This window comes from Salvelinus namaycush, chromosome 10 (genome assembly GCF_016432855.1).
Source record: "Salvelinus namaycush isolate Seneca chromosome 10, SaNama_1.0, whole genome shotgun sequence".
Classification (NCBI taxonomy): domain Eukaryota; kingdom Metazoa; phylum Chordata; class Actinopteri; order Salmoniformes; family Salmonidae; genus Salvelinus; species Salvelinus namaycush.
The window spans coordinates 17,223,429-17,248,019 of NC_052316.1; the positions used below are offsets into that span (position 1 = coordinate 17,223,429).

General features: G+C 42.5%; 1 protein-coding gene across 7 annotated transcripts; it reads right to left on the bottom strand.

Moving 5' to 3' along the window:
• Positions 1-1,151: 1,151 nt before the first annotated feature.
• LOC120054776 (transcription factor E2-alpha-like) lies at positions 1,152-24,591 on the bottom strand. Of its 7 annotated transcripts, none has more exons than XM_039002391.1 (21): positions 24,075-24,591; positions 20,646-20,747; positions 19,036-19,108; positions 14,538-14,611; positions 13,994-14,066; positions 13,576-13,616; positions 13,178-13,313; positions 12,900-12,946; positions 10,023-10,137; positions 9,086-9,222; positions 8,723-8,864; positions 8,471-8,529; positions 8,285-8,363; positions 7,962-8,038; positions 7,641-7,847; positions 7,414-7,525; positions 7,098-7,239; positions 6,315-6,377; positions 5,501-5,736; positions 5,090-5,241; positions 1,152-4,978 (listed from the first exon to the last, which is right to left on the bottom strand). In XM_039002391.1, the coding sequence occupies exons 2-20, from the start codon at positions 20,724-20,726 to the stop codon at positions 5,096-5,098; spliced, it is 2,040 nt and encodes a 679-aa protein (XP_038858319.1). In that variant the 5' UTR covers positions 20,727-20,747; positions 24,075-24,591; the 3' UTR covers positions 1,152-4,978; positions 5,090-5,095. The 7 variants fall into 7 exon arrangements, with proteins under 7 accessions (XP_038858319.1, XP_038858322.1, XP_038858318.1 ...); XM_039002394.1 differs by having other exon boundaries at positions 7,641-7,850; positions 8,723-8,834; positions 24,075-24,590; XM_039002390.1 differs by having other exon boundaries at positions 5,082-5,241; positions 7,641-7,850; positions 24,075-24,590.

Here is a 24,591-nt window from a genome sequence, read left to right on the forward strand (position 1 = left end):
GATTTTGTAAATATAAGGCCATAATTAACACAAAGGCATGATATTGTTAGCAAAATTAACTAGCTAGCTATTTTGGACCACAGATCGGCAAAGAATAGTAGCTAACGTTAGCTTGCTAGCTCACTGCCTTGTTAGCGAGCTAACTGAGTGATGGGTCGTGGAAGAACACGTAGGACCTGTCAGCATTAATTTATAAAAGTCTAAATACATTTTCACAAAATGATAAACAGACTTCAACTTACCACGTCCTGGCGATGGCAATGTACTTAGCCCCAATCAACTTGTTTAGCACTTGCACCATTCTGAACACTGTTTGAGCTCTAAGAAGATTCTGACCTTCCCCCTCAAGCACGGTCGTCACTAGTTACCACAGCCACACAAGTTATAAACCCCGACCATTGCTAAAATGTATATATATTTCTTAAAATCTGATTTTAAACCTAAACCTGATCATAACATTGACTACACTGCTAACATTAAGACCCAAAAGCAAACGTTTGTTTTCATGAATTTTTACGATAACGCCAATTTTGACTTTGTGGCTGTAGTAACTAGTGGAACCCCCCCCAGAAAGTCTCAGGACCTCCTGAGGACTGTCCGTTGTTATGCCAGTTTTTTTTTAAAGCTGCAAAACTGAAAATCACTATTTCAAATAGGATAAAATAATGTTCTCATAGCAGGAAAGGATGCAAAATATTGTTTGTCTATGCATCAAGGCCATCTTATTTACAAGCTTACAAGGAGGTTTGAGAGCTAAACCTGCCTGAGTTTACCTGTACAATCCTTTATCATCAGCTAGTTATGCCACAATTTAGTTTCCTCCCGATTCTTTAAACATCAAAACATGTATTTTATTAACTTAATTGGTTTACAGATAAGGCTATATATTATAAATCATAGGCCTATGTCTGTCTATTTGTGGTTCAAACTGACAATGCCATCAGTTTCTATTTCTATTATGATGGCATCATTTAGCTACCTTTCCAATGGTAAGTAAAACAAATCATTATCAAAAAGGTTTACTTTCAGAGCTCAAAAGATCAAATTTCAACCATTTGGAAAACTTTAGTAAGGGATTGTGGGCTATACTTTCTCAGACCTTTCTGCACCAATGGGAGATTGATAGAAACCATTCATTTTCCAAGCTATAATCAACCCTTTATTACAATGTTTTCCTTTATTTTTTTTAAATGTATACAAGATTCAAAAGCCAGACATTGAAAAAGGTATAATTCTGTTATTAAAAATGGCACATTTATTGCTACATTACTGTTATATACAGGACAGTTCTCAATAACTACTTTATATATATAAAAAATAATAAAGGAGACTGGGACTGGAGGCACTCTGAAGACACTGCTCAATCTTGATTGTGTCCTCACTGCAAGTGTAAGATGCCAGGCTCTGTAGCAGTGAGTGAGTAGCCCCATTTGAATACATTAAAAAAAGTATTTCCCTCCTCCTTGAATTGATCTATGATCGGATGAAAAAAAAAGGGCTTTATAAATACATTTGATTTGATCTGAAAGAAGTGGTTAGGAAAAGAAAGGTTTGCTGTCATATACCAAATGAAATCAAAAAGTTATTCATAGCACATTTTAACAGGTTGACAATACACTTCACACTATCCAGTCATGTCATTGAGCAAGGAGAGGTGGATGCACTTATAAGTATTCAAACAGGGCCAGTGTCAATATTCAGGTCAAGAGACACAGAAAATAGACCCTCCATCTTTCCCCCCCATCCAACAACTCAGAATACAGGTTGTGAATTGTCATTTTGGGATGTTCACAGAATAAGCAAAAACAAATCCGATCAGTCCATTTTCCCCTCAGAACAAATCTTGTATATTTAGTACACATTTAACCTTGTAATAGTAGAGAAACAAGTCTTCAAATCAACTCTTTGAAGAGGTACATAAATACCTCTTACAAGAAGTCACTGTCAAAGTCAATAATGAGCTGGCAATCAGAAATAAGAAGTCTCAAAGCAAAGGAAATGTGACTAAATATAGCATCACTGCTGCGCGCTCTTTTTTTTTTACACAGACAAATTTTGTAAGTTGTAATATGACAAGAAGCTCCAGTTATCATGGCTCAAAATAACACAGCCCCCCCACTTCAAAGCTGAAGCCATATATTGACATTGAGGTGCTTCGAAAAGCAAATCACAAGGGCAGAAACCAGCATCTTAGAACCCAGTAGTGTTGAGTGGTTTATCAATATGGGGGGAGGGGGGCAAACAGAAACAAACAAAACCAGGAAACTGACCCCACGGCCACAACTTAACAGTAGTTTGGACAAATGGTCAAATCAGTAAAAAAATATAAAAAGTAACTAAGCGATATACATAACGTTTCATGTTTATTTAACTAGATACATTGAAAAAAAAGCCCATGTTTTTTTACCCCATTCTCAACTTCTTCCTGAAAATTGAAAGGGGGGGGGTCATCCGATGCACCTCTACTCCTGGCAATACATGAAATGTTATGGTTAAAAAGAGAAAACTGTCTTTATAGTTATGAAAATACAAGTTCAGGCACTGATAAGGCATCACTCTCCAATAATGACATCTTTAGTCTTGAGAATGAAAAGGCCACACTATTGATTCGAAACTGTATTTTTCTTTTCCCCTCTTTCTACAAAGTAAACTTAAATCCTTCTCAATACTATGACCAACAGGTAACAATGCACATTTCTGCCCCTGTGGTTAGATGGTGCTGCTATACCATGTCTGAGGCCATGATAATAACTTATCACAGGAATGAACACTGTTGTATTTTCAAACCATCATGTATCTTACACAAACAAACTCCTGCCTCCAAAATAACATGTCAGGACACTCTAGCATAGCTGCACATTGATGACCACATGGATGAGTGCAGAGTAGAACGGAACGTTTGAAATGAAGATAAAATAACATTGAACGTTTGAAATGAAGATAAAATAACATTGAACCGACTGACAAAACCTGGATACATACTTGAAAATGAAGGCAATCCACATTTGAATGGTACATTCAAAACCAGTTGCATAATTACTGTTCGAGACAGAGCCCGTCTCCGTAGATGTTTACTTGTGAAGTGACACTACCATTCAGTAAGAACACTTCAATAGGACAGTCAGAGGCGTCAACTCCATCCACACATTCCCATTTGAAAATAAATAATTCATCTGGGTAACAGACAAAACACACTTCCTTACAAATGTTTTTTTTTTTTTTTTTACACAGGAACAATATCTTAGGCCACTGTACCCTTATCAAATGTAGCAATCGCATCAAAAAGGTATGCACCAAAGACTGACAGCTTAATAGTCACTAAATACAAATGATAATTAAGCCTACAACTGACCCCATCTGTCTTTGTTTATATTCTGAGCCTGTGTTTTTGTTCAACTTTCCTCTCCAATGGCAAGTTGACGGTGCAATTGGAGTTCATTTTGAAAATACATTTAATATCATCTCTTCCTTCTGCTCAACTACGATACACTCTAAACTTCAAACTAACATAGTCATTTATAAAAAAAATCTACAATGTATAGACTAACAAAAAATATATATTTATTTATATATATATATATTTCATTTTGCCCCACTTGAAATAATATCCTTGGATTTTTGAATGAATGAGGTGGATTTACAAATGAGATTTTGCCTCATTAAGTAGCCATTTTAATAATATAGTCAGGACTTTACAGGAGAAGGTTGAGGGCTTGATAGTTCATTGGGAATGCTCAAAGCTTCAATTTTAAGAATAGACAACTTAACGTATAACAAGTATTAAGATTGTATTTAATTATGGGCATCAATGGTTGATCCTGCATCTGCAAATGGGCACCTAGTGTTAGTCTTTTAACAATGACAATGCAGGGGGTGAAGCACCACATTTAGTTTGGTGTCCTTAGGGGGCATAGGTGGTGTGTGTTGGTGCAGGGTCAATTGATTTGAAAAACTCAGAGGGTGGCACTACACAATACGGCCATAAGTTGCCCATCAAACCAAGCCTCCAGTCTCATGAGAAAATGTGACAGAGTGGCTGGTTAGCTCCACAAGCTTTTCTGTAGTTTTTGATGGAGTCAATGGTAGCCTATGGGTGGAGGTGAGATGCAGGATGAAACCTACTCTTCTTTTTGTGCTGTAAAACTGCACTTTGTCCTCCTCTACCCCTGGCCAGCTAAACCAGCATCTCCGGAATAACCTACACTGAGGGGAACAATACTTGAGTCTGAAATACCACTATTTTGTTTATGGATGGAAAGAACAGCCCTGGAGAATAATTTTCTACAACTCTGAGAACATGACAACTGGGCACAGGAGGTTCCTCTCCCTTCTCCCTCATCTCATGCCAGGCCCAGGGCCCACAGAGCTGGGGTGGGGCCTGCAACTCTGCCCCCCGATGCAGGTCCTGTCCCCTCTCTATTGCATGGGTTTGGTTACATAACATATGTAAGACTGTACCATTAAGTTGGGAATGACAAAACTACACCTGAAAAAAAATGTGCTCATACATATAACAACCCCTAAACAAAATGTTCCGCAAATGTAAGCAGTTTGCTTAAATGTCTCATATAAAACATGTAACAATTAGGCACAAATCCTTGATTAAATTTGTCATTTGTTAGGCTTCTATCGTTCACAGAGCACCTCTCGGCAGTGTGTTGAGTTCCATTAGTGGCAGGACACTATTACTCTGGTGTTCCATCATGTTATAGAAGCAAAAAATATATGTATAAAAAAAAATTAAAAAAAGTTCACATTTGCGCTGGTAGTCATGGTCATGAGTGCGGCAAATTGGCTGTGTCAGTTTTGGCAGTATGCATGTGTGGATAAGGGTATGTGAATGTGCGTCTTGAAACTGAATTTGACAATACACAAAAACATCAGTATACGTGTACACACACACACACACACTGAGAAGAATGGGTGGAAGAAGAGATTAAGGCCACATCTTCCGAGAGCCAAAGGAATTCCATTAGATCTGCAATGGAAAATACAACAGTGTTAGTATTCCAAACTTGAATTTTGGTGAAGTGATCAACTCAAAAGTACTACAATTATTGACGGATGAAAAAGGTACCTACCTACCTACCTGGTATTACATATGACTGACTGGGTTATGGCCGTCTCCCCCCATGCCGGGGTGGCCTCCTGAGAGCTGCATGGGGGAGTCCCCCACCACCCCAGACACCTTCTCCTCCTCCCGCCGCTTCAGACACGCTGCTTTAGGGTTCAGGTTGCGTTCTGACGAGGTGAAAGGAGAGAAGATGAGTTTACATTGCATACAAGTTAGTTATCCAACTTTCCATTGTACTCCAAACATATTTAATCCTTTAAAAAATAAACATAAAACTGATTTGTCTGGTCTGAAAAACAGCTGGATGAAATATTCTGTTCGGTCCTTCGGTCCCTGAGAAAAGAATACACACAGGGGACAAAGTAATACCGAGGTCAACGCGTAAAACAAATGCAAAGAAATATGGTCACAGTAGCACTGCGTTACCTCTGACTTGCTGCTCCAGGTTGAGAATGACGTTGACGGCTTGATGCAGGATGAGCAGCTTGGTCTGAGGTTTGTCGTTGCTGAGGTGCAGCTGGCACATGCGGCCCAGCTCCTTGAAAGCCTCGTTGATGTCTCGCACTCGCAGCCGCTCGCGGGCGTTGTTGGCCACTCGCCGCTCTTTCTCACGCTCTACCTTTACCTCAGGAGGAAGGTCCTCGTCATCCTCATCCTCTGGACTAGAAGGCGGAAGACACGGAGAGGAATGAAGCCACGGGAGGGCGACACTCACAAACCAAGCAACTAGACTTTCAAAGAGTTGGGCCGCATGTGCCAGCTGCACCTCAGCAAAACATGCAAAGCATAGATGCCTAAGCATTTAGCTGTCATTCTAAAAGAATCCTGGGTAGCACCAGGAAGTTATGTAGTTCTGAAAGTAAATGTATTAAAAAGGAAGCTCCAGATATATTATTAAACAGGTTAATAGGCATACAATTGATCCGAATAGAAAACATTAATTCACTCAAGACTAGGAAAATAAGTTAACAATTTCAGTGTAATGGATAATAAGGACTATTCCATTTGGTAAATAAACTAAACAATAATGACTTTTATCCCACATAGATTGGAAATGTTAACTTTTACCATTATGCTATTCAATGTCACTTTGTCAACTACTACGTCTATACCATCAAACCAAATTAAAATGTATGTGAGGAGCTTTGCAGAACAGTGGACATCGCTATACAAATCTTGGCTCCCCAATTGTGTGCCTTCAGCACACAAAGCATTACAGACTATGGATGGCGACACTTACTCATCTCCTGGGTCTGACAGGCCTGAGAGGCCAGAGAGGATCTGGAGGGTCAGCGCCTCCTTTCTGAAAACAATGGGACATGAGGGGAGGGCATTACACAACTAGCTGGAAATGAAGTGACCAACTCAACGAACACAGCTAACTAACAGTGGTAACTGAGCATATAAAATGGGGGCTAATGTCATGCGTTCATCCTTGTATTTGTTTGCGTAACAGAATTCAACAAAATGTCCACCTCTGTGGGATAAAAGTGTCCACAGCACACAAAGAAATATGGCCATAATAACACTGCGTTACCTCAACTCCATTCATATTAAACAGCCTACCTATTGGTTGATCATTGTAGCCTATTCCTTCTCATTTAGCCAACTTACATCCTGGAACTGTTATTCCATTTTGTATTGATTAGAAATCTCCCACTTCACTTGCTACACGTGGAGCCTCTGACAGTAGTGCTGCTTTGAATGACCGACAATAAGTTACATGCATGGAAAGTGTAGGCTGCCGGTACATCTTTTTAAAGGGGCGCACTTATAAAAACTGTTGCTTTATTCACATTTATAATGTCATGGTCTATTCTTGTATGCAGCAATGTCAAATAGACCCTTTGACAAAACCTTTTCATTACAGGCCTATATTATTTGTTTTCTCAAAAAAGTCAATTGAATACCAACGGCCGTTTGGATATTGGAATAACCGTGCCCATCCCTACACACAGGCATACATTCTGTATCACAGTTACCAGTATCAATAGTCAGGGTGAGATCGTTGGTGATCACCTACCTTGCTCTGATGCGTTTGGTTTCCTTCTTCTCGTCCTCAGACTTGTCAGCGATGGAGGAGTTCTCTTCGTCCTCCTTGTCCTCTCTCTTGATGTCCGAGCCACTGGACGAGTGTGTGGAGCGGGCCACGCTTCCTGGCAGACCTGTGGAGCAGAACGGAACCTCACCGTCAGTATTTCCGATTTAAAGAACAATTAAGTAGCCCATTATCTTATCTATTTACCATAGTTAACACATTACATCAGGGAAAAGGAGTACAGCTCATGTGGAGGATGAGAGAAGCGAATGAGAGTGTGTGAGAGGCGCGTGTGACTCACTGGTGAAGCCGTCGGGTTGTCCAGTGGACTGAGGGGGTCCGGAGGCGTGGTGACCGTGCAGCAGGGTACTGCTAGGAGGAAGGCCTGTGGGCTCCTCGTGATGGTTTCCTCCCTGGAGAATGGGAACAAAGCATGTGATAAAACACAACAAAAGCATCATCACAATCTCAGTGATGTAAGACAACAGGGGGTTAGTGTTGGAACCAGAGGTCAGAGGGCGTGCTCACCATGGCAGGGTGTCTGTTGCTGAGGGCTAGGCCAGCGTTGGAGAAGGCCTGAGAGAGGCCTCCCAGGCCACCGTTGTGTGCAGATGACACAGCGCTCAGCAGGCTGTGCATGTCAGAGTGGGCTCCTCCCCCCAAGCCGGGCGGGCCCTGGACAGCGTGGCTACGCAGCACGTGGATGGCCTCTTCCAGACGGTCCTCCATTTTGTTCTGCTGCAAGGAGACACAGGGAAAATCTCAGTCACTACGTTGATTATAATACGATCATATCAAATAATAGTTTTTTTAAATGATTATTTGTAGTAAAGAGTGAATAGTGCGTACCAGGGCGTGCAGTTGCCCTTCGTAGTTGGGTGACAGGGCAGACTGCCCTGAAGGTCTTGGCCATTGAGATGCAGCTCCTGCAGAGAGAATAGATAAGATGCCACATTTACACGGAAAAGCATGACCGACAAAATGACAGCTCTGATTTCTACCAGTAGATGGCGATCCAGAGCTCCAGTCAAGCCCATGTGCTGATAGGAGATAATTTCCTTAACATTTCCATTACAGCTTTTCATCACTATTTCATCCAATTGTCTGCCCTTAAAACTCTTAACTAATACAAGCTACCAAATGCAGCAGATATAACAATCCAGTATGTATACCTGCAATTCCCTGGGGCGAGCCCACTGGGGTGGAGGGTGTGGAGGAGAAGTTGTTACTGTTGTGGTCCGAGGGGTAGATCTACAACCCTCAGGAAAGAGTACCTTCAGCCACTGAACAACAGCACACACAAAGAAGAACGTACAAAACAAAAAGGCAATAGGATTTTTTTGGAGAGAATTACTCACCGATGCGAGAGCCTTCCCAATCTCATCCCCTGAGCTCCCTGCAGTGGCGCCTCTGTTGGCTGTGGAGAAAAGACGGCTTATTGATCTCACATTATTACAAGGCAGAAACTACTACAAAAAGGTCTCCAATAAGCTAGTAAGACCGCTTTAAATACACTGTTAAACCGAGGGGCAGCGCAACATGTTTCACAGGAGAAAGACAAGGTAATTGGTTAGAAAAGCGATTGGTTGTCATGTGAGGGTTAGTTGTACCCATGATGCCGTCTGCTCCGTTAATGGAGGGCGTGTGGTTGTAGCTCCCAGAGCCAGAGTGGAAGCCGGGTGGGAGGCTGCCGTTCACCTCACTGCCATGGAGAGGGTAGTTCTGTGGGGACAGAGGTAGGGGTTGACGCTTCTGGAGGGAGGACAGAACAGCTTGGGTTAGAGCCACTTGCATGGAAGTTGGATTCGTCATAGAGGAGAAATGGCATAAACAGAATACAGAAACAAATAAAGATTGCAAAAAACATATTGTTGCATGTACCAATTCAATACAACAGTTACTTCAAAAGGAAAATAATTAGGAATTTGAATATAAACGATTTGAAATATTACATATTGAGGGGCTGTCCTCACCATCCTGTCCTGTGGGTTGATGGCAGAGAAGGAGCCTGGCTGGCCAATGTGGGGGGAGTTCCCCAGCATGGCAGAGTAGCCAGACTGACCCAGAGGTCCTGAGGAGGCCCAGGGGTCAGAGGAGGGGTGGAGTCCCTCTGTCAACAACAACAAGGTTTAGGCACTGGACTTATTACTCGCTGAAACATGACTAACTCCAGGGCATTTTAACTCAACACATTTTCATTTACTGTGTTTATTTGTTTAAAATCTCTGACCACAACAGGTGCTTATTAGAGACAGGTTTCTATTTAAGACATGCGTCTATTTCCTTAATGCACATAGCTTTTGCTAATTTGCAGTTAATCGTTTACTTCCAGCATTTTAATAAATGTCTTAATTTCCTGCACAAATGTGTTACCTACACACTGTGTCACGTTTCTTTTGTCTTAGCATGCCTCGATACAAAATAAATGTTTAAAAAATACTTAATTGACTGTGCATTTGTCAGTTCTTACTTTTGCCACTAGAGTGCGATTGGACAGTTTCTCGGGTCTTGTACTCCCAAAGTTGTTGACTGTTTTGTGCTTGCCAGTTAGCTAGCAGTTCTCCGCTGTTAGCAGCCAATGGCTAGCAGTTTCTTACTGGCGATAAAAATGGATGATTGCCATCCTTGTTTAGAGTCATTACTGAATTATTTAATGTAACAAGTCAAACATTAAACCTTGTAACCTCGTAAAACAATTCGATTATACCCAGCGTTTATTTGAAACAGGCGTTTATGTGCTGAAATGTGTGCCGTTGCCTGGCTATTAAAAAAGAGACAGGTGGCTATTTGAGATCGAGTTTAATTGAAGTTTTACGGCACCTTTAACATAAAGTTAAAATAACAAAGAAAGGTTAGACAGTGTACTCACTCCAATCAATGACAGTTTATGAAAGTGCTTAAAATGGTTACCTTGCAAGTAGTTACCTTGCATGTAGAAAGAGCCTGGGTAGACAGAGCCAGGTTTGGTGCCAGGATATCCTCCGTTGTCACGTGTATATTCATCCCCAGAGGAAGAGGCATACACCTAAAGGGTCAAACACAGTTCACGTTAAGCGCCATTTCAAACACACACACGACATATGCCTACATTTAGCCTGCCCTGGAATAAAGTTGTCTGCTCCTTACATCTAAATAGGCAGGTGTCACTATTGCCAAGACGACGACAAATGCATACTGTAACTGCCAATAATAAAATGGTCTTAATGTGTAACGGTTGTTGCACTAAGCAGCCAGGAGGTGGCGAGGGTGAGGCTGGCATGCTACCCCTGCTTGTGCTGTGTTAGAGAGCAGCACAGTGGTCATGCCATGCTGGTCACAGCCACAGATCCAATCCCACAGCCCAGCCAGCGCTTCCTCTTTCCCAGGAGCCTAGTGACATAGCAGGGTTACCGCCTGCAGCTCGCCTCTCAGCGGTAGCTCACACACACACCATTGTCGAGCCCATGACCTCAAATAAGCAAGGGGATCACATTTAATGATTTCTCAGATTTCTATAGTACCCAGACTGTGGGTTTTGGCATATATTATTACTATATATTTGATAATATAAATGTATTGTATTGACATTTTTTTACATGTAATTGCGGGATATGAGTGTGTCCCAACCATGGGTTTGAATACTCAAATAGAAATGTTTGTTAAATGGCCCTTCAATGCTTCAATGGGCCATTCAAGTTATTCCGAACCACAATGAATTTCACATTCAAAATGCCATGCCATTCCCGAGCCTTCTTGACGCATGTGTCGAGAACGTCGAATCACTCCCATAAAATTCATACGGACACAAAGATCCCAGATTTCTGACACCATAACCCATCACTCACGCTTTCTGGCATGTATGAGGAGAAAGAGGGATGAGAGAGAGAGAAGAGGGGGGAGAGGATATGCTGCAAAGAATGCTAATCCAGAAAACTGTTTTTTTTTCTGTAATTTGATTTAACAGGGAGAAGTGGAAAGGGAATGGAGAGATGCACTTCTAATTACAGAGCCATCTGCCTGTTCCTGGACCCGGTCCAACTCCACAGGCAGCTGGGCTGAGGAGAGCCGAGGAGAGGGCTGAGAGAGGTGGGGGCTGGGAGCCAGTCAGCGAGAGAGGGAGGCATGGGGAGAGAGGTGGAGAGAGAGAGAGGTTGCAATGGAAAGGGGGCGAGGGAGGGTATTAAGGCGCTGATGATTTATGAAATAGGCAGAGAGATAAGGCTGGGGGGACAGAATAAGGAAATCTGAATGACTTAAAGCATGATATGGCGAGGGGAGTGTGAGGTAATAGGGGATTTACTACCATCTCAGATAATTCGAGAGAACAAGCCAGAGATGACTTCATTTAACATTAGGCTTCGTCTTTCACGGGAAAACAATGTTGAGCGAATCCTCTGCTCTAGATAGATGTGGGGGAATGAAACAATGATTGCGGGTGGTTAATTCTGTTCTTAAGAAGGAAAGAAAGAGGATTTCTGGTGAAAATCCTCACTAATGGGTGTTTCATGTAATTCAGGTTATGACAGTGTGTCAGGTCCTATAGTCAATGGCAAAACAAATGATGTAATATGATAGAATAGAAAACAGATTCATATCAATTTAGAGAGAAATTACTGTCTACATAAATAATGCAACCACCGTAGATGGCTCAGTAACAAGGGGCCACAATAAGCCTGGGAAATAGGATGTGTTGTATGTGACATTTAGGTTAGGGGGTCAGGGCTGGACCCTAGTGTACAGGTATTGGAGGATTAGTGGAGGGGTCTGTCGGGTGGGTTTGACGAGTGGGAGGACTGGAGAGCTTTGCCGGACTAGGTTACAACACAGAGCTGAGGGTGCGAAGGGAGGGGAGAGGGACACAGGATCATCAGCAGTCATTAATCTGGGCTCAGACACGGGCTAAGAGGCCTCGCGAGCAGCGCGCCTCACAACTGGGTCACTCACAGGGGGAGGCCACCCAGACCATCATGTGGCGAAGCGTAGGCAGACGGATGGAGGGGGAGAGAAGGGGGGGCAGCTGGGAGTTCAAATGAATTTACACTAAAACAGGTGTTTAACATCATCTATGTTTCATAGGTAATGTTATGACCACAGAGGTTTCAGTATGACTGTCATATTGGAGAGTGCATGTGGCAATGGTTTCGGTTACAGACATTTTTGGTCTAATGGCAATATTTATGTTTTATGATCCCTGGCAGAGGGCCTTCCAGTCTTCCAATAATAAGGCATCAGGCAGCCCGAACACACCAGAAATATCTGGACCATCATACAAGGCAAGGAAATACCCCTGGCATGCATTCTCAAGCATTAGTTCAACACAAACAACTCTAGTGTTATTTACCACTGTTGGTTATTTAGAAGCATTATCAGTAGCCCGAGCAGTGTTGTAGACTAGAGACTATAGTTGCTTATTTGCAGGCTTAGACAGTAGCCTGAGCCCAGTGTTGTAGACTATCTCACTAGCCTGGGCTGTCAGTTTGCCTGAGTGAGCAGAGGCCCTTTGCCTCTCTCTCTCTCTCTCTGTCTGTCTGTCTGTCTGTCTGTCTGTCTGTCTGTCTGTCTGTCTGTCTGTCTGTCTGTCTGTCTGTCTGTCTGTCTGTCTGTCTGTCTGTCTGTCTGTCTGTCTGTCTGTCTGTCTGTCTGTCTGTCTGTCTGTCTGTCTGTCTGTCTGTCTGTCTGTCTGTCTGTCTGTCTGTGTGTCAGAGAGCTGCTGGAGCAGACAGACAGGGTGGTGAGTGGGTGAGCATTAGTGTGGGGAGACTGTCTGTCTGTCTGTGGGCTGTGAAGGGGAGCAGAATGAACACTCACCGAGGACGGCAGGCCAGGGGGCTTGCGGATCTTCTTGGGTTGGGTGTCTACAGGGAGACAGAGAGAAGGTAAATCACATGGCTCGCTTCATCAAGGTCGACTGTTGTGTCTAGTTTGAAAATAACATCCTAATGATTGTGTATTGCTAGCGTTTTCACAGTTAGAGAATCATGCTACGCCTATTACTAATACCCTTGCTCAAATCATCCGACAGAGAAGGCAAGAGCCTGGAAAACATTACAGAGAACTAATGTGGGCTTCTTCCCGAACCACCGTACCTAGCTGGCCATCGGGAGGCCTCCTCCTGGGGTTGTTGGGGTACGATCCGGGGTAGAACTGAGAGGTAGACTTTAGCCCAGAGGGGGACATGGCATCTGGACTGGGCATGGCGATGTCACTGGGTAGGAAGCCGGGCTGGCAGAACAACACAAAGAACAAGGGGTTAACAAACAACACATGCAGGAATGCATACAAAGCACACATGAATGCACAGTTCTGGGAAATCCAGAACGCTCTAATTCAATGTGTTTCGGATGAAAGGAGAAGTGAGAAAACGGGGTCGTCTTTATACTGAAACCAGACTTTAGCTCAAATCAAGATAGAATTGGTGACATGGGAAACCTAAACCATGATCTTAACTAGGTTTAATAAGCAAAGGGGTCAGAAGCACTCTTACCTGGCCACCAAAGGAAGAGTATGGTATCCTCTCATTTTTACCTGTAAGAAGAAATTGACAATTATCGGGTTCCTTATGGAATGGTAGTTAAACATCGGGTATTTGGAGTATACTTTAACAATGACAAAAAGTCAAAATCATTAGCTGTTTAAAATACAAAGTAGTGATAAAAGTGCCCCCCCCCCATTTCAGAGCGCTCAGCTGCTGGCCAGACAAAACCCAAGGGAGAATTTCTGCTCCAGTGCTCTTAACATCCAACACACACACGCTTCCTGGCACTTTGTCACTCAGATCATTTCATGGTTATAACAAAATACGTGCACACCAACAGTAACTCCACTACTTATTTACAACCTATCCCAATTACAACACTGAAAGACACAGAGACAAGCCATCAGAGACTCTGAGCGTAGCCTACCTCCGATTCCTGAGCTGAGGAAGGGGGATGACAGGCCCTCGTGCTCATTGTAGTGGGAGCCATCTCCGTAGCCCTGTGGGAAAAACACAGAGGGGAAGACAACATGGTAAAGAGTCAGTCAGCAGAGTTCAGTGATCAGTAATGAGTCCTTCCATGCCATGGCCAGTGCACTGGTTCATCCCTGTCTGTAAACTACCATGTGAGCTCAGGAAATGTGTACGGGATCCAGTCTCTAGCAATTTCTTAATCATCAAGTTGTGGTAATAACAGTTTGCTGCAGCCAATCTTCACCCCCTGTACACCGTTCCTTATATTTACAATGAGACGAGCCAAGACAGTTACCGTGGATGTGAATCCGCAAATTACCGTTGGGCTTCCACAGAGGTAAAGACTAGTGCAGAGCCTGCCAACGCCTGACTCTGAGCCAGGCTATTAGGTACAAAGTAAAACTACCAGTCTGAATCAAATGCATAGTTTGCCAATGCACTGAGCTGTTGTGAAGTGAGTGTATGTGAGCCTGTGATGAGCCCCTGGTAGTGCTTACCCTTCCCTGGTTGAAGGGGGGGCTGTTTTGTTCTCCTGGGCCCCAGGATCCAGAGCCATTGCGCTCATCCAGAGCTGGGAGAGAGAGACATGAAAGGGTTAGACTCGCACTGACTGGCGAAAGTACAGAACGTCACCATTTATATGAGGCCAGGCTATTTTATACTTATCTGTTTTACCTTTTAGAAATTAAAGCACTTTCTGCATTTAGTCCCCCCATTTGAAGAGGTCATAGGTCATATCATGCTAGGAATATAAGACCAAATACTACAAATTTGACTACTTTAATATACAAGTGAATTTGTCCAAATACCTATGGACACCTTCAAATGAGGGGACTAGATACAAAGTGCTTTAATTTCTAAAATGGTAAAACATATATGTATGAAAATACAGTCAAATAAAAGGTGACATTCTATACTGTCGCATCATATGAAACATTTGATATCAAATCCCAAATGGTGGAGTATAGAGCAAAATTCTGTTTTAGCTTCACTGTCCAAATAAATATGTAGGGGTATATGTGTAGGAATGTAGCCATAATGCTAGCACCCATCACTCAGGTGAACTTGTCAGCACTGCAGGGTCCCTGAGCCAATGCATGTCATTCACAGGTCTTAAATGGCAACACCATTGGGACAACAGATCACCTTTAAGAGAATCTGTCATTGTCGCATTAAGGAGGGACCATTCCATACATGTCCATGTGAAAACCTCAAATGGAAGAAGCAGTGATGGGAACTGCTGTTTTAAAATCACCAGTCTGAAAGAGGGGGCATTTCACTGATTCTATAGTGGGCAATGATCCTGTCGTAGTTGACTGAGAAACCAAACGATAACAGAATGTGTCATTGTCCAGCTTCTCATTGCCATTTGTTTCACAGCAGTTGTGCAGATGCCATAATATCGTAATCCATAAAACACCAAATAACATACATATTCAATACACAAATCATATATGAATATGTTAAATCATTTCACGAGTGGCGGCTGTGCGGCTGAGGAAAAACAAGCATTCTAAAGATTGGTGGAGCAGAAATTCCAAAATACCCCCATCACCCCTTTCTCCTTGTCTTATCCGTTAATGCTACCAAGCCTCTCTGGAGACACAGGGCTTAATTGCATACTGATTTGCATAATTGTGCATATTAATGCAGTTTCCTTATGAATATTCATATTTATCCTTTGATTTCTGCCTAATTAAAAAAATGTGTGAGAGAGAGTGAGGGGAGGGAGAGAGGGTCTGGGCGAGATGAGCGGCTGACGACTCAGAATGAGTGATGAGGCTAACAGAGCGGTGCAAGCACCTACACACGCCATGACAGCCATGATCTATGGAGCTGATGCCACTGGCATGGAGAAGCAGGGGAGCAGAGAGAGAGGCACCTCCAAATATCAGCCTTACTCAGTCACTGTCAGTGAGCTGAAAGGTCACACTGCTAAGACAGTCACATTTAGTCACAAGGACTGATGGACACAACTAAATATGAGCGACAGGCTTTGCATGGACACCACTTCAACAGCCCTGCTGGCAGAGTTAGTCCACTCAATACGGAAACACGATCAAATCCACATAAGTGGCACCCCAGGGCCATAAAATAAGGCTTCTTAAAAACCTTCTCCATTATCCAGTGTCTACAACGGCTTCGTTCCAACAGCCAGTCAATAGTAGTATTTGATGCCCACATAGACCTACGGCACTTAATAAAAGGCCTCCATTTGGCGAGCGGGTACTACATGAGATAGAGAGAGCATCGCCTTGCAGAGAAACTCTGACAACATTGTTTCACACTTTGTGGAGTAATTAACTTGGAGGCAATTAAACAAGGTGGGGAGCTGCTGAGGTGACACCGACGCACAGCCAGCTATATTGAGAAGTGAGAGCCAAACACTGAGGAGCCTACTGCCACAATGGAAGAGGGGAGGAGAGACGGAGGACGGGAGGACAGGGGTGAAGGAAAGAGGAAAAGGCATGGGCGATAAGAGGGGAGAAGGACAGGGCTCGGGGACTAAAGACAGACTTCATGCTGCAATAATTGTTTCATGTTCATTCTTCACGCTTTTACAGAAGATCTTCAATTTCATTGTTTACGTGTAATGATGTTATAAGTGTGGTTCCATTCTCTTCTCCCACTTTCTACCTGTTGAAACGTTGCACTCCAACGTCTAACCTGATTCAGTAGATGAGAATCTAGTGAAGGCCATGAGGGCGATATTAACACCGTACAGGGCAGCCAGCCGCTGAACAAATAATCTGATTTTGAGGCACAAAATCTTCTCACTGGGCAAAATCGAATATGCCTCTGAAAAGGCAGCCTGGATCATTTCTTGCGTACGTGTTAAAACCACAAGCTATAGGCTAGGTCTATTAGACCAGCCATTTTCTAATGCCACCAGTATAGGACATATTAGATAGAAGTTGGCTGTTCAGATCATAAGGTGACAAACATCCTATGACAATCATCTGAAATAATATTTGTGTGGGAGTGTGTGCGCACAAGCATGTGTCTCTGCCTGTGAGAGAGGGTTGTTTGTTGTTGTTGGGGGGGAAATGTGGCCTGTCCTGGGTGGGTGGGTGACGGGGCCAGCAGCTGCAGAGGTGAGTGAGAGGATGCCTGGTGGAGCCCTGTGGGTGTTACTGCTCCCACAGCTCCAGCTCCCCTCTCCACACGCTCTGGGCTATGGGCTCTGACGAGGAGGGGAGGACGCCTAATGCAATTAGCACCCCTCCGAGTACTTTTGTGTTGGTGAATAGAGGCGGACTGGTAGGCCACAACTCCACCGCTGCCTTTCCCGCGCTGAGTCAGTCACCTACTAGTAGAACAGAAGCAGTGATGTCACAGGCTACAGTTGGGCCAGTCAAACAGGAAGTTGACCTGTTTGCAGGAGAACAATACAGAACAAACAGGCTGCTCTTTGTTATGGCAATGTGATCTTATCATAATGGAGGACTGAAGACAAGTTGTCATTTCAGGAAAAAGTGGAAGAGGTGCGAAATACACATTTTTCACATACATTGCCTACTTCAACAGAAGTCTATTCTCCTCAGGTGAAAAACTGACGTAAAAACTGCTAAAGTGTGTAATTTATGCTACTCCCTGTTGATTGTATATCTAGTTATAACAAGGGATTTGGTGCAGCTTCAGAGTGGAAAACAGGAAGAAACGTATCCACAAGCCTGAATTGTAGCTTACGGATGCCCTAATCTCTCACTGGATTGATAGGCTTGTGTCATAACCTCGAACAGAATCTCTAGAGGTTGGCGGTGTGGCACTCGTGCTATTACGAGCTACCTGGAGTTCTCTGAAAGTTAAATGTGACATCTTGAAGTATCACATTCGAATGGTGTCAATGACCAAGGGGCACACGTAGGACAGGGGCAGGAATTAACTTCTCACTGCTAAGTAATTGCCTGCTGTAATAGAAACAAACTGAGTCCTGCCACTGATCCCCATTCAGAGAGTTCCCACTCTGGCCAACACTCCATGCTGGGCCAGTTAAGTGTTCCAGAGCTCGGGGTGAGGGGTATTGTCTCCGGCTGAAGCCATTTCCTGTGAGCCAAGTGGGGGGAAGAGCCCTGTGCCGAGTTGGGGGAGGAGTGTTTTATACTTCAGGGTGGGGGAGTCGTTTCAAGTCCATAAGCCCTTTTCTGCCTTTGTTCCTCTGCGGCTGAGTTCTTACTCTGGGGGCCGCACAGAGTGTGACTCCATTTCACACTGCAGGTTGGCAGGGTGACAGAGGAGGGAAGGAACATGTCTTACTAATAACATTCAGCAAAAGCTACTCGCACATTTCAGGTGTTCCGGGGTGGGAAAATACAAGCCATGTTGGTGGAAGAAGAAGACGCATCAAAAATATTTGAATTCTCTAAATAGAGACATATTGTAAATCTAAACGGCCACCAAGATAGTTTTCTTCATCACCCCACCAAAAAACACGTTGGGTCTCATTCAACAACCAAAAATAAAGAAGACATTCTTCTGAATGAGAGATTTTGTCATCCAACACACAGCGTTCAAAGGCACCAACGACGTTCTGAAGCTTTAGCACAGATGAATCATCTTGGTTAGATAAAAAGAGCGGGGGTTAAAAAGGGGAAATGTGCACACGGAGTGACAGAGCAGGCTTGAATATTACCACAGGAGAACTAGGATCAAACTAACCAGATCTGGACAACTTACTACCAGCAATAAAAGGTGATGAAATACCGTCCCACACAGCGGAAGTAGGAGGTCAATCAAAAATATATACAGTATCTTTAATTCTATTGCCAAGTGAATGGGTGAAGGCATAATGCAATAGAACAAAACCACTACTGCTCTAGTACTTTAAACGTATTATATAAGGACAATTAGCAATGTTGCAGCTACATATAAACAGCCATTATCCATTATTTACTGACCTTACCAAAACTAAAGCTTGATACAATAGAATTTAGGTGTAGCCCTGCAGGGTATTTAAGGCTTTTACAGTATTCTGCATTCAGAACAGAATCTTACCTGATCCGCCAAACTGACTGCTAGCGAGTGTCGTCGGTCTGTTCTTCCCATTAGCCACAGGTGGTGCAAACATCTAGAATAGAGAAGAGGTGGGAAATAAATACTGACGTGAATATTCACATAGGCCACACCTTCTTTGAACATACAGTAAAGCTAGCTCATCATCTGATGTGAAATGTGGGCTGGACACGGATGTTAGGAGTGATCTAGCCTAATCCCTGGTCACAGGTGCTTGCTTAACATGCCATCTCATGAGCCACTGTGTGTGCTTCTGCCTCTTGGCATCTGGGCCAGCAACAGCCATACTGTAACATTATCAGCCAATCCTGGCACAGAACACACACACACACACACACACACCTTTGTCTCCAATGGGTTTAGATTCCATACATAGCTACTGCTTACAGGACCATGGACACATTTCTGATTTGAGTGGGTGGCTACACAAATGGATGTGCATAGCAAACCTAAGTCTTGATTGAGGGCATGATATTTGATGCTCCATACACACTAGTGGCCCATTAAGTAAGAGAGGGAATAAAACCAATGGAATTTCCCTACACATAAGGCTTCAATAACACAGAGAGGAAATCAAATACCTGGGCAGATCTTATATTAATTAGTAAGCTGTGGTTAGTGGAGGAATATCAATGCGTGGGACATCAAGTCCGATGACAAGCGTTTACTTAATTAGGGTTCCTGGTCTTGAATCCACAGATATTTTTCCACTTATAGTAATTATCCATAACAATCAATTTACAGAGGCTCGGCTATTCAATTTATCCAGTGAAAAAAAAACAGACATGAATGTCAACTTAAAAGCCCAACAGAAATCATACGGTAAAAATGAATGAATGAATACACAGGCTGATGCCAGCAAGTAGATGAAAATGAAACCCAAAATCTCCTATTAATCTGACCATTCATAAACACCTGCTATTCAAGAGACATAAACGACAGGGTTACCCCATTCCAAACAGCATGTATTGAGTTGAATATGATATGGGGTGTTTCAGCGCCAGAACCACTCAAAAGTATGGAGCGTCCCTTCAAACCCTTCCCATAAGTTATTATCAGCCATCAAAATATTGCAAGGTTGTGCACAAAATAAGAAAAACCAAACTCAGAGCAAAAATAAACATTACGGCAAAATAGGAATCAAATACATCTCGCTTGAATAAATCTTCAGGATTCAGGTCAGCCCAAACAATAAATCAACCTTACTGATGTTTTTTCATGTTCAAACATTGGTTTAAAACCAATGAATAAACACCTAGGACTTGTGGTACATTCAGGTGACCTTGCTTTGATTTACTGAGGGTGGGGTAAAACAAAACAACAGTATTCAAATCAAATAACTTATAGGAGGGATGAAGCTACTTCTGCCATGCTGGAGTTCAAGGATGGAAAAGAACATGGGGTAAGCAATGTGGAAAAATTATAACCTGCTAATGAATCGGGAACAAGGAGAACTGTTTAACGGTTTTGCTGTCATTATATTGGATATGTAACGGCCCGTCCCTCCCCATTCAGCCGCTCTCTCTCTCTCCCACCCTCCCGGTCCAGCAGTCTATGTCCTGGTCCCAGACCCCTAGCCCACTCTCTCTTACCGCACTGAAATCCAGGAGGTCGTTGAGTTCCTTGTCTTGTGTTCCCACTGCAGTCATTCTCTGCTGCTGCTGCTCGTTCATGCCCCTCAGTCACTAACAACCCTACGAGAGAGATTCGCAAATAAGATAGACTGACTTTTAGTGGAACCAGACTAGAGAGCACAAACACATTGAATGTGACTGAAAAAATTTATAAAATAATTTTAAAAAATCAGGCTAGATATTACTGGCTGATATGCCTGAGGAATTTATGAGTTCTATCACTTGAGAAAATGAATGAACATACTGCTTTTTTCTGGCCATGTAAATCACTCTTACCTACCACTCACTATGAACACGGATTCGTAAAAAGTTGACGAAAGTTGAGCACCCAAACTAATAGTTCAAGATCCTTCCCCTCTTATTGTTGTCTAGATGATTTCCCAGAGGCCCTACAACCTTAGGACTTCTTCATGGTAATAATAGTTGTCAGACATGGGTATTTTGGCATATGGGACACGGATATTCAAACAATATTCCGGGATAAAAAATGGGCAACACTATTTTGTTATTTTGTTGTAACCGAGTTAAAATGGGTAGCACCATTTCCCTTGTCATATATAGGCCAGTGCAATAATTCATTGGGAATAATCACATATGAACAAATACAACATAAAGAAAGACCAGAGAGGGTCATTAACTCCTTTGGGCATGACCACATTGGTTACTAATAGTGAGGCATCACTACACAGGCTGCAAAGAAGGGAATCGGACACTCCATGTGAAGAATATAGGCCTACCTAGTTAATGTATCCCTTATTCAACCTTTACCAAGACTAATCACTTCTCTCAGGCCATGTCTTCCACAACAAATCACATGCACGTTGATCATCCATTTCTACATGGAAGTAAAGTATATTAGGTTTACAATTAGACATAATTGGAGCTATTGTTAGACCTAGGCAATAGGGGTGAAAGGCAGAGCTAATGGATGTATGCAAACATGTCATTACCAAATTACCATATGTCAGCACAGAGGAACCTTGTCAAATGGCACAAAAAGCATGAATACTGGATTTACCCTGTGTTTTGCATTCCAACGGGAGCCTGAGGCAAAGAGGCAGAGCTCAGATGCTCAGCAGCACTACATGCCTCAGAATAAAGTGCCAGTGCAACAGAGAAGAAGCACTAGGGCGCCAACAGGTGGTGTACTTTTACAACCTCCTTTGTAATCCATTTCTTGTGCAATTTGTTGTAAACAACCATTTGAAGGTTTGAACCACAAAATAAATGCAACTTGTCAGGTGTAAATGTAAACACCAGATTTGTAACAATACATCAACTGCCAAACGAAAGCTATTCTTACTTTCTTCATATGTCACACACACACACACACACACACACACACACACACACACACACACACACACACACACACACACACACAAGGCTAGTAGATCCTTTGAGCCCAGAGTGGAATCAAGGAATTTAGTTTTTTAAATACAAATTACGCTTTAGTATCTTCAAAGTTGAATAAATTCCTTGGAGAAGACGTGTGGGGAAAAAAACACTTAAAAAATGCCTATAAACCATTCAAAGGAGCCATCAGGATTAGGCCTTGGTATTGAAAGTGAAGGTAGGTTAGGCCTACATGACCTGACCTTGAAACAAGACCCCCCCCCCCCCCCCCCCTAATATAACAATAGGACCAATTGTAAATATGCCTAATGTTGTCTTGCCACACTTTTGGATAAGGTGGTAGGCCAAGGATACACAAACCTTGCCAAACATAAACCACAAAACAATTGCTGTTCCAAAATGTTGTGGGTACATCTGGATATTTAAAGGGACGCTGGCACTGTGGATACACACATTTTATTGTACAGAAGTGTGTCTTTTGCTACCCAGTTAGAACAATATTCGGAAGCAATAGATTAGGGCTATGGTCGCCTTGTACACGTGAGCCAGACAAGACAAGGCAAGACGTCCTCCATGTGCAAAACTATAGTCTGTATTCCTAAAAGGAACATATTTTTAACACAATTTTTATGTTATTTTAATTAAACAAAACACATTTTGACAAGTGGGCTACTCTACCCACACCTTGCATATACAGGCCTCTGTTTGAGAGCTAATACAAAATCCATTGTGATCATGCACTTCCCAAAACCTTCGAACATATTCAAGGACCACCAAAAAAACTAGTAGTAGAATGTGAGCTTTGGACAATTGTGTTTTTCCTTTGAATAGACATTAACAGAAAATGTAAATATATGTTTTGAGGTGAAAAAACTCAAATACAACTGTTGCTTCTCAGCAAGGGAATATAATGTGTCTGGCTACAATGAATCCAACTAAAACTTTACATTATTGTCGGGAACATCATCATGATCAAATGTATTCAGAAATCTGCTGGGTTCAACGATATTTTCGTTCCAATTAAATGTTTCCATATCGTTAAGGGTAGTTTCCCTAACTAAAACAAGGTAAATATTTATTCCTGGTTGCAAACTCATTCTACTCCGCTCGCTAGCCGTTTCCAAAGATAATAGGCCACGTCTAGGTCCTATAGCCTACTGAAAAGGGATGCTTTCCAGCCGGAGGATATTGTCAGTTTCCAAGGGTTCTATATTGTGGAATTAAGAATGGGATCTCTCGCTACACAAAACGTAAAATAATTCCATTAACCTTGAGGAAAAGAAAAAACATCTAAAAGACACTGAAAAACAAATAATGTGGCCTCCTTGAATAACTGTGAAAGTAGTTGAAATAATGTTATAAATACGTTATTTCTTTTGAAATACGACAACAAACTCAAGGTTGAAGTTTGCATTTCAGTTCGTCCAAAAAGGAGATGGTGGGGGGGGTGGGGGAATAAGGAAATTCCTGCCAATTGTGTAATAAAATAAATGAAAGTCTAGCCTGTGACCAGCCGCTTAACCACTTTCATAAAGGGGTCGTTGTTTGTGTATTAGTGGTTATTGAAACGTCTGCGTTAGTTGCTTTACATTTCTGATGAACTCTTGAAATGGCAGGGTGAACCAATGAAAGTACAAGTTTATAATGCCACTCAACATTACTTAGGCTATATAGCCAATTAGATTTAGTCGTCATTCCCATTGATCAAACATAGGCTTCTTTATGGGAAAATTGAGACTAGTAAACACATCAAAGTGAGTCAAATTCAGAATAACCTATATCTTTATGGTGAACAAAGGACTAATTTCCCCCACTACACGGTTGGTGCGGAGACCATCACACACTTGAGGGCTGAACTCACCACCTTACTAGAAACCAGACAAAAACTTGCATCTCCCCGCTCCAACCACACATTCCCAAAACTTTTGATAATTGTAGAAGTCAGACGTTCTACAATTGGCCACATCACACCTAATGAATTCGTGCAATTTTCCCGACTATATGTCAGTCTGAAACAGAAGCATTTTTTACCTTTAATCTTCAAATGTCTGGCATCCAACAGTAAAAAGAAAGGCTGTCTCTCGCAGGGGGAAAAAACATAAAACTTCAAGAGAATTTCAACCTCAGCGCGTGAAACGCATTGGATCGCTGTAGGTCTTCCTTATTCCTCCTGAACCTTGCTTCGTTACACTGTCCACGTCATTAGTACAATGTAACCAGTTTGCATCCAAACAATATCTAGTTATTAATCTCACGTCTTCCTTTTTGTTGTTACAATTGAGATGATTTCATTCTTCTAGAAGACATCTTAACCACCTCCGTCCACATTGTCAGAAGCAACAACGTATCCTTCCGCATAAAAAGAGGGCCTCAAAGCAGCGGTGTCCAATTTCAAACGCCTATATAGAGACAACCTATTTGCTCCTCGGAAAAGATCAACTATAAGTTGTAACGACTTAAATTGATGTAACCGCCGCATATGTTAAATCGTTAGTCAACAGTTAATGTGTACTCTTCAAAATAAAGGAGATCTAAAGGACTACGCCTT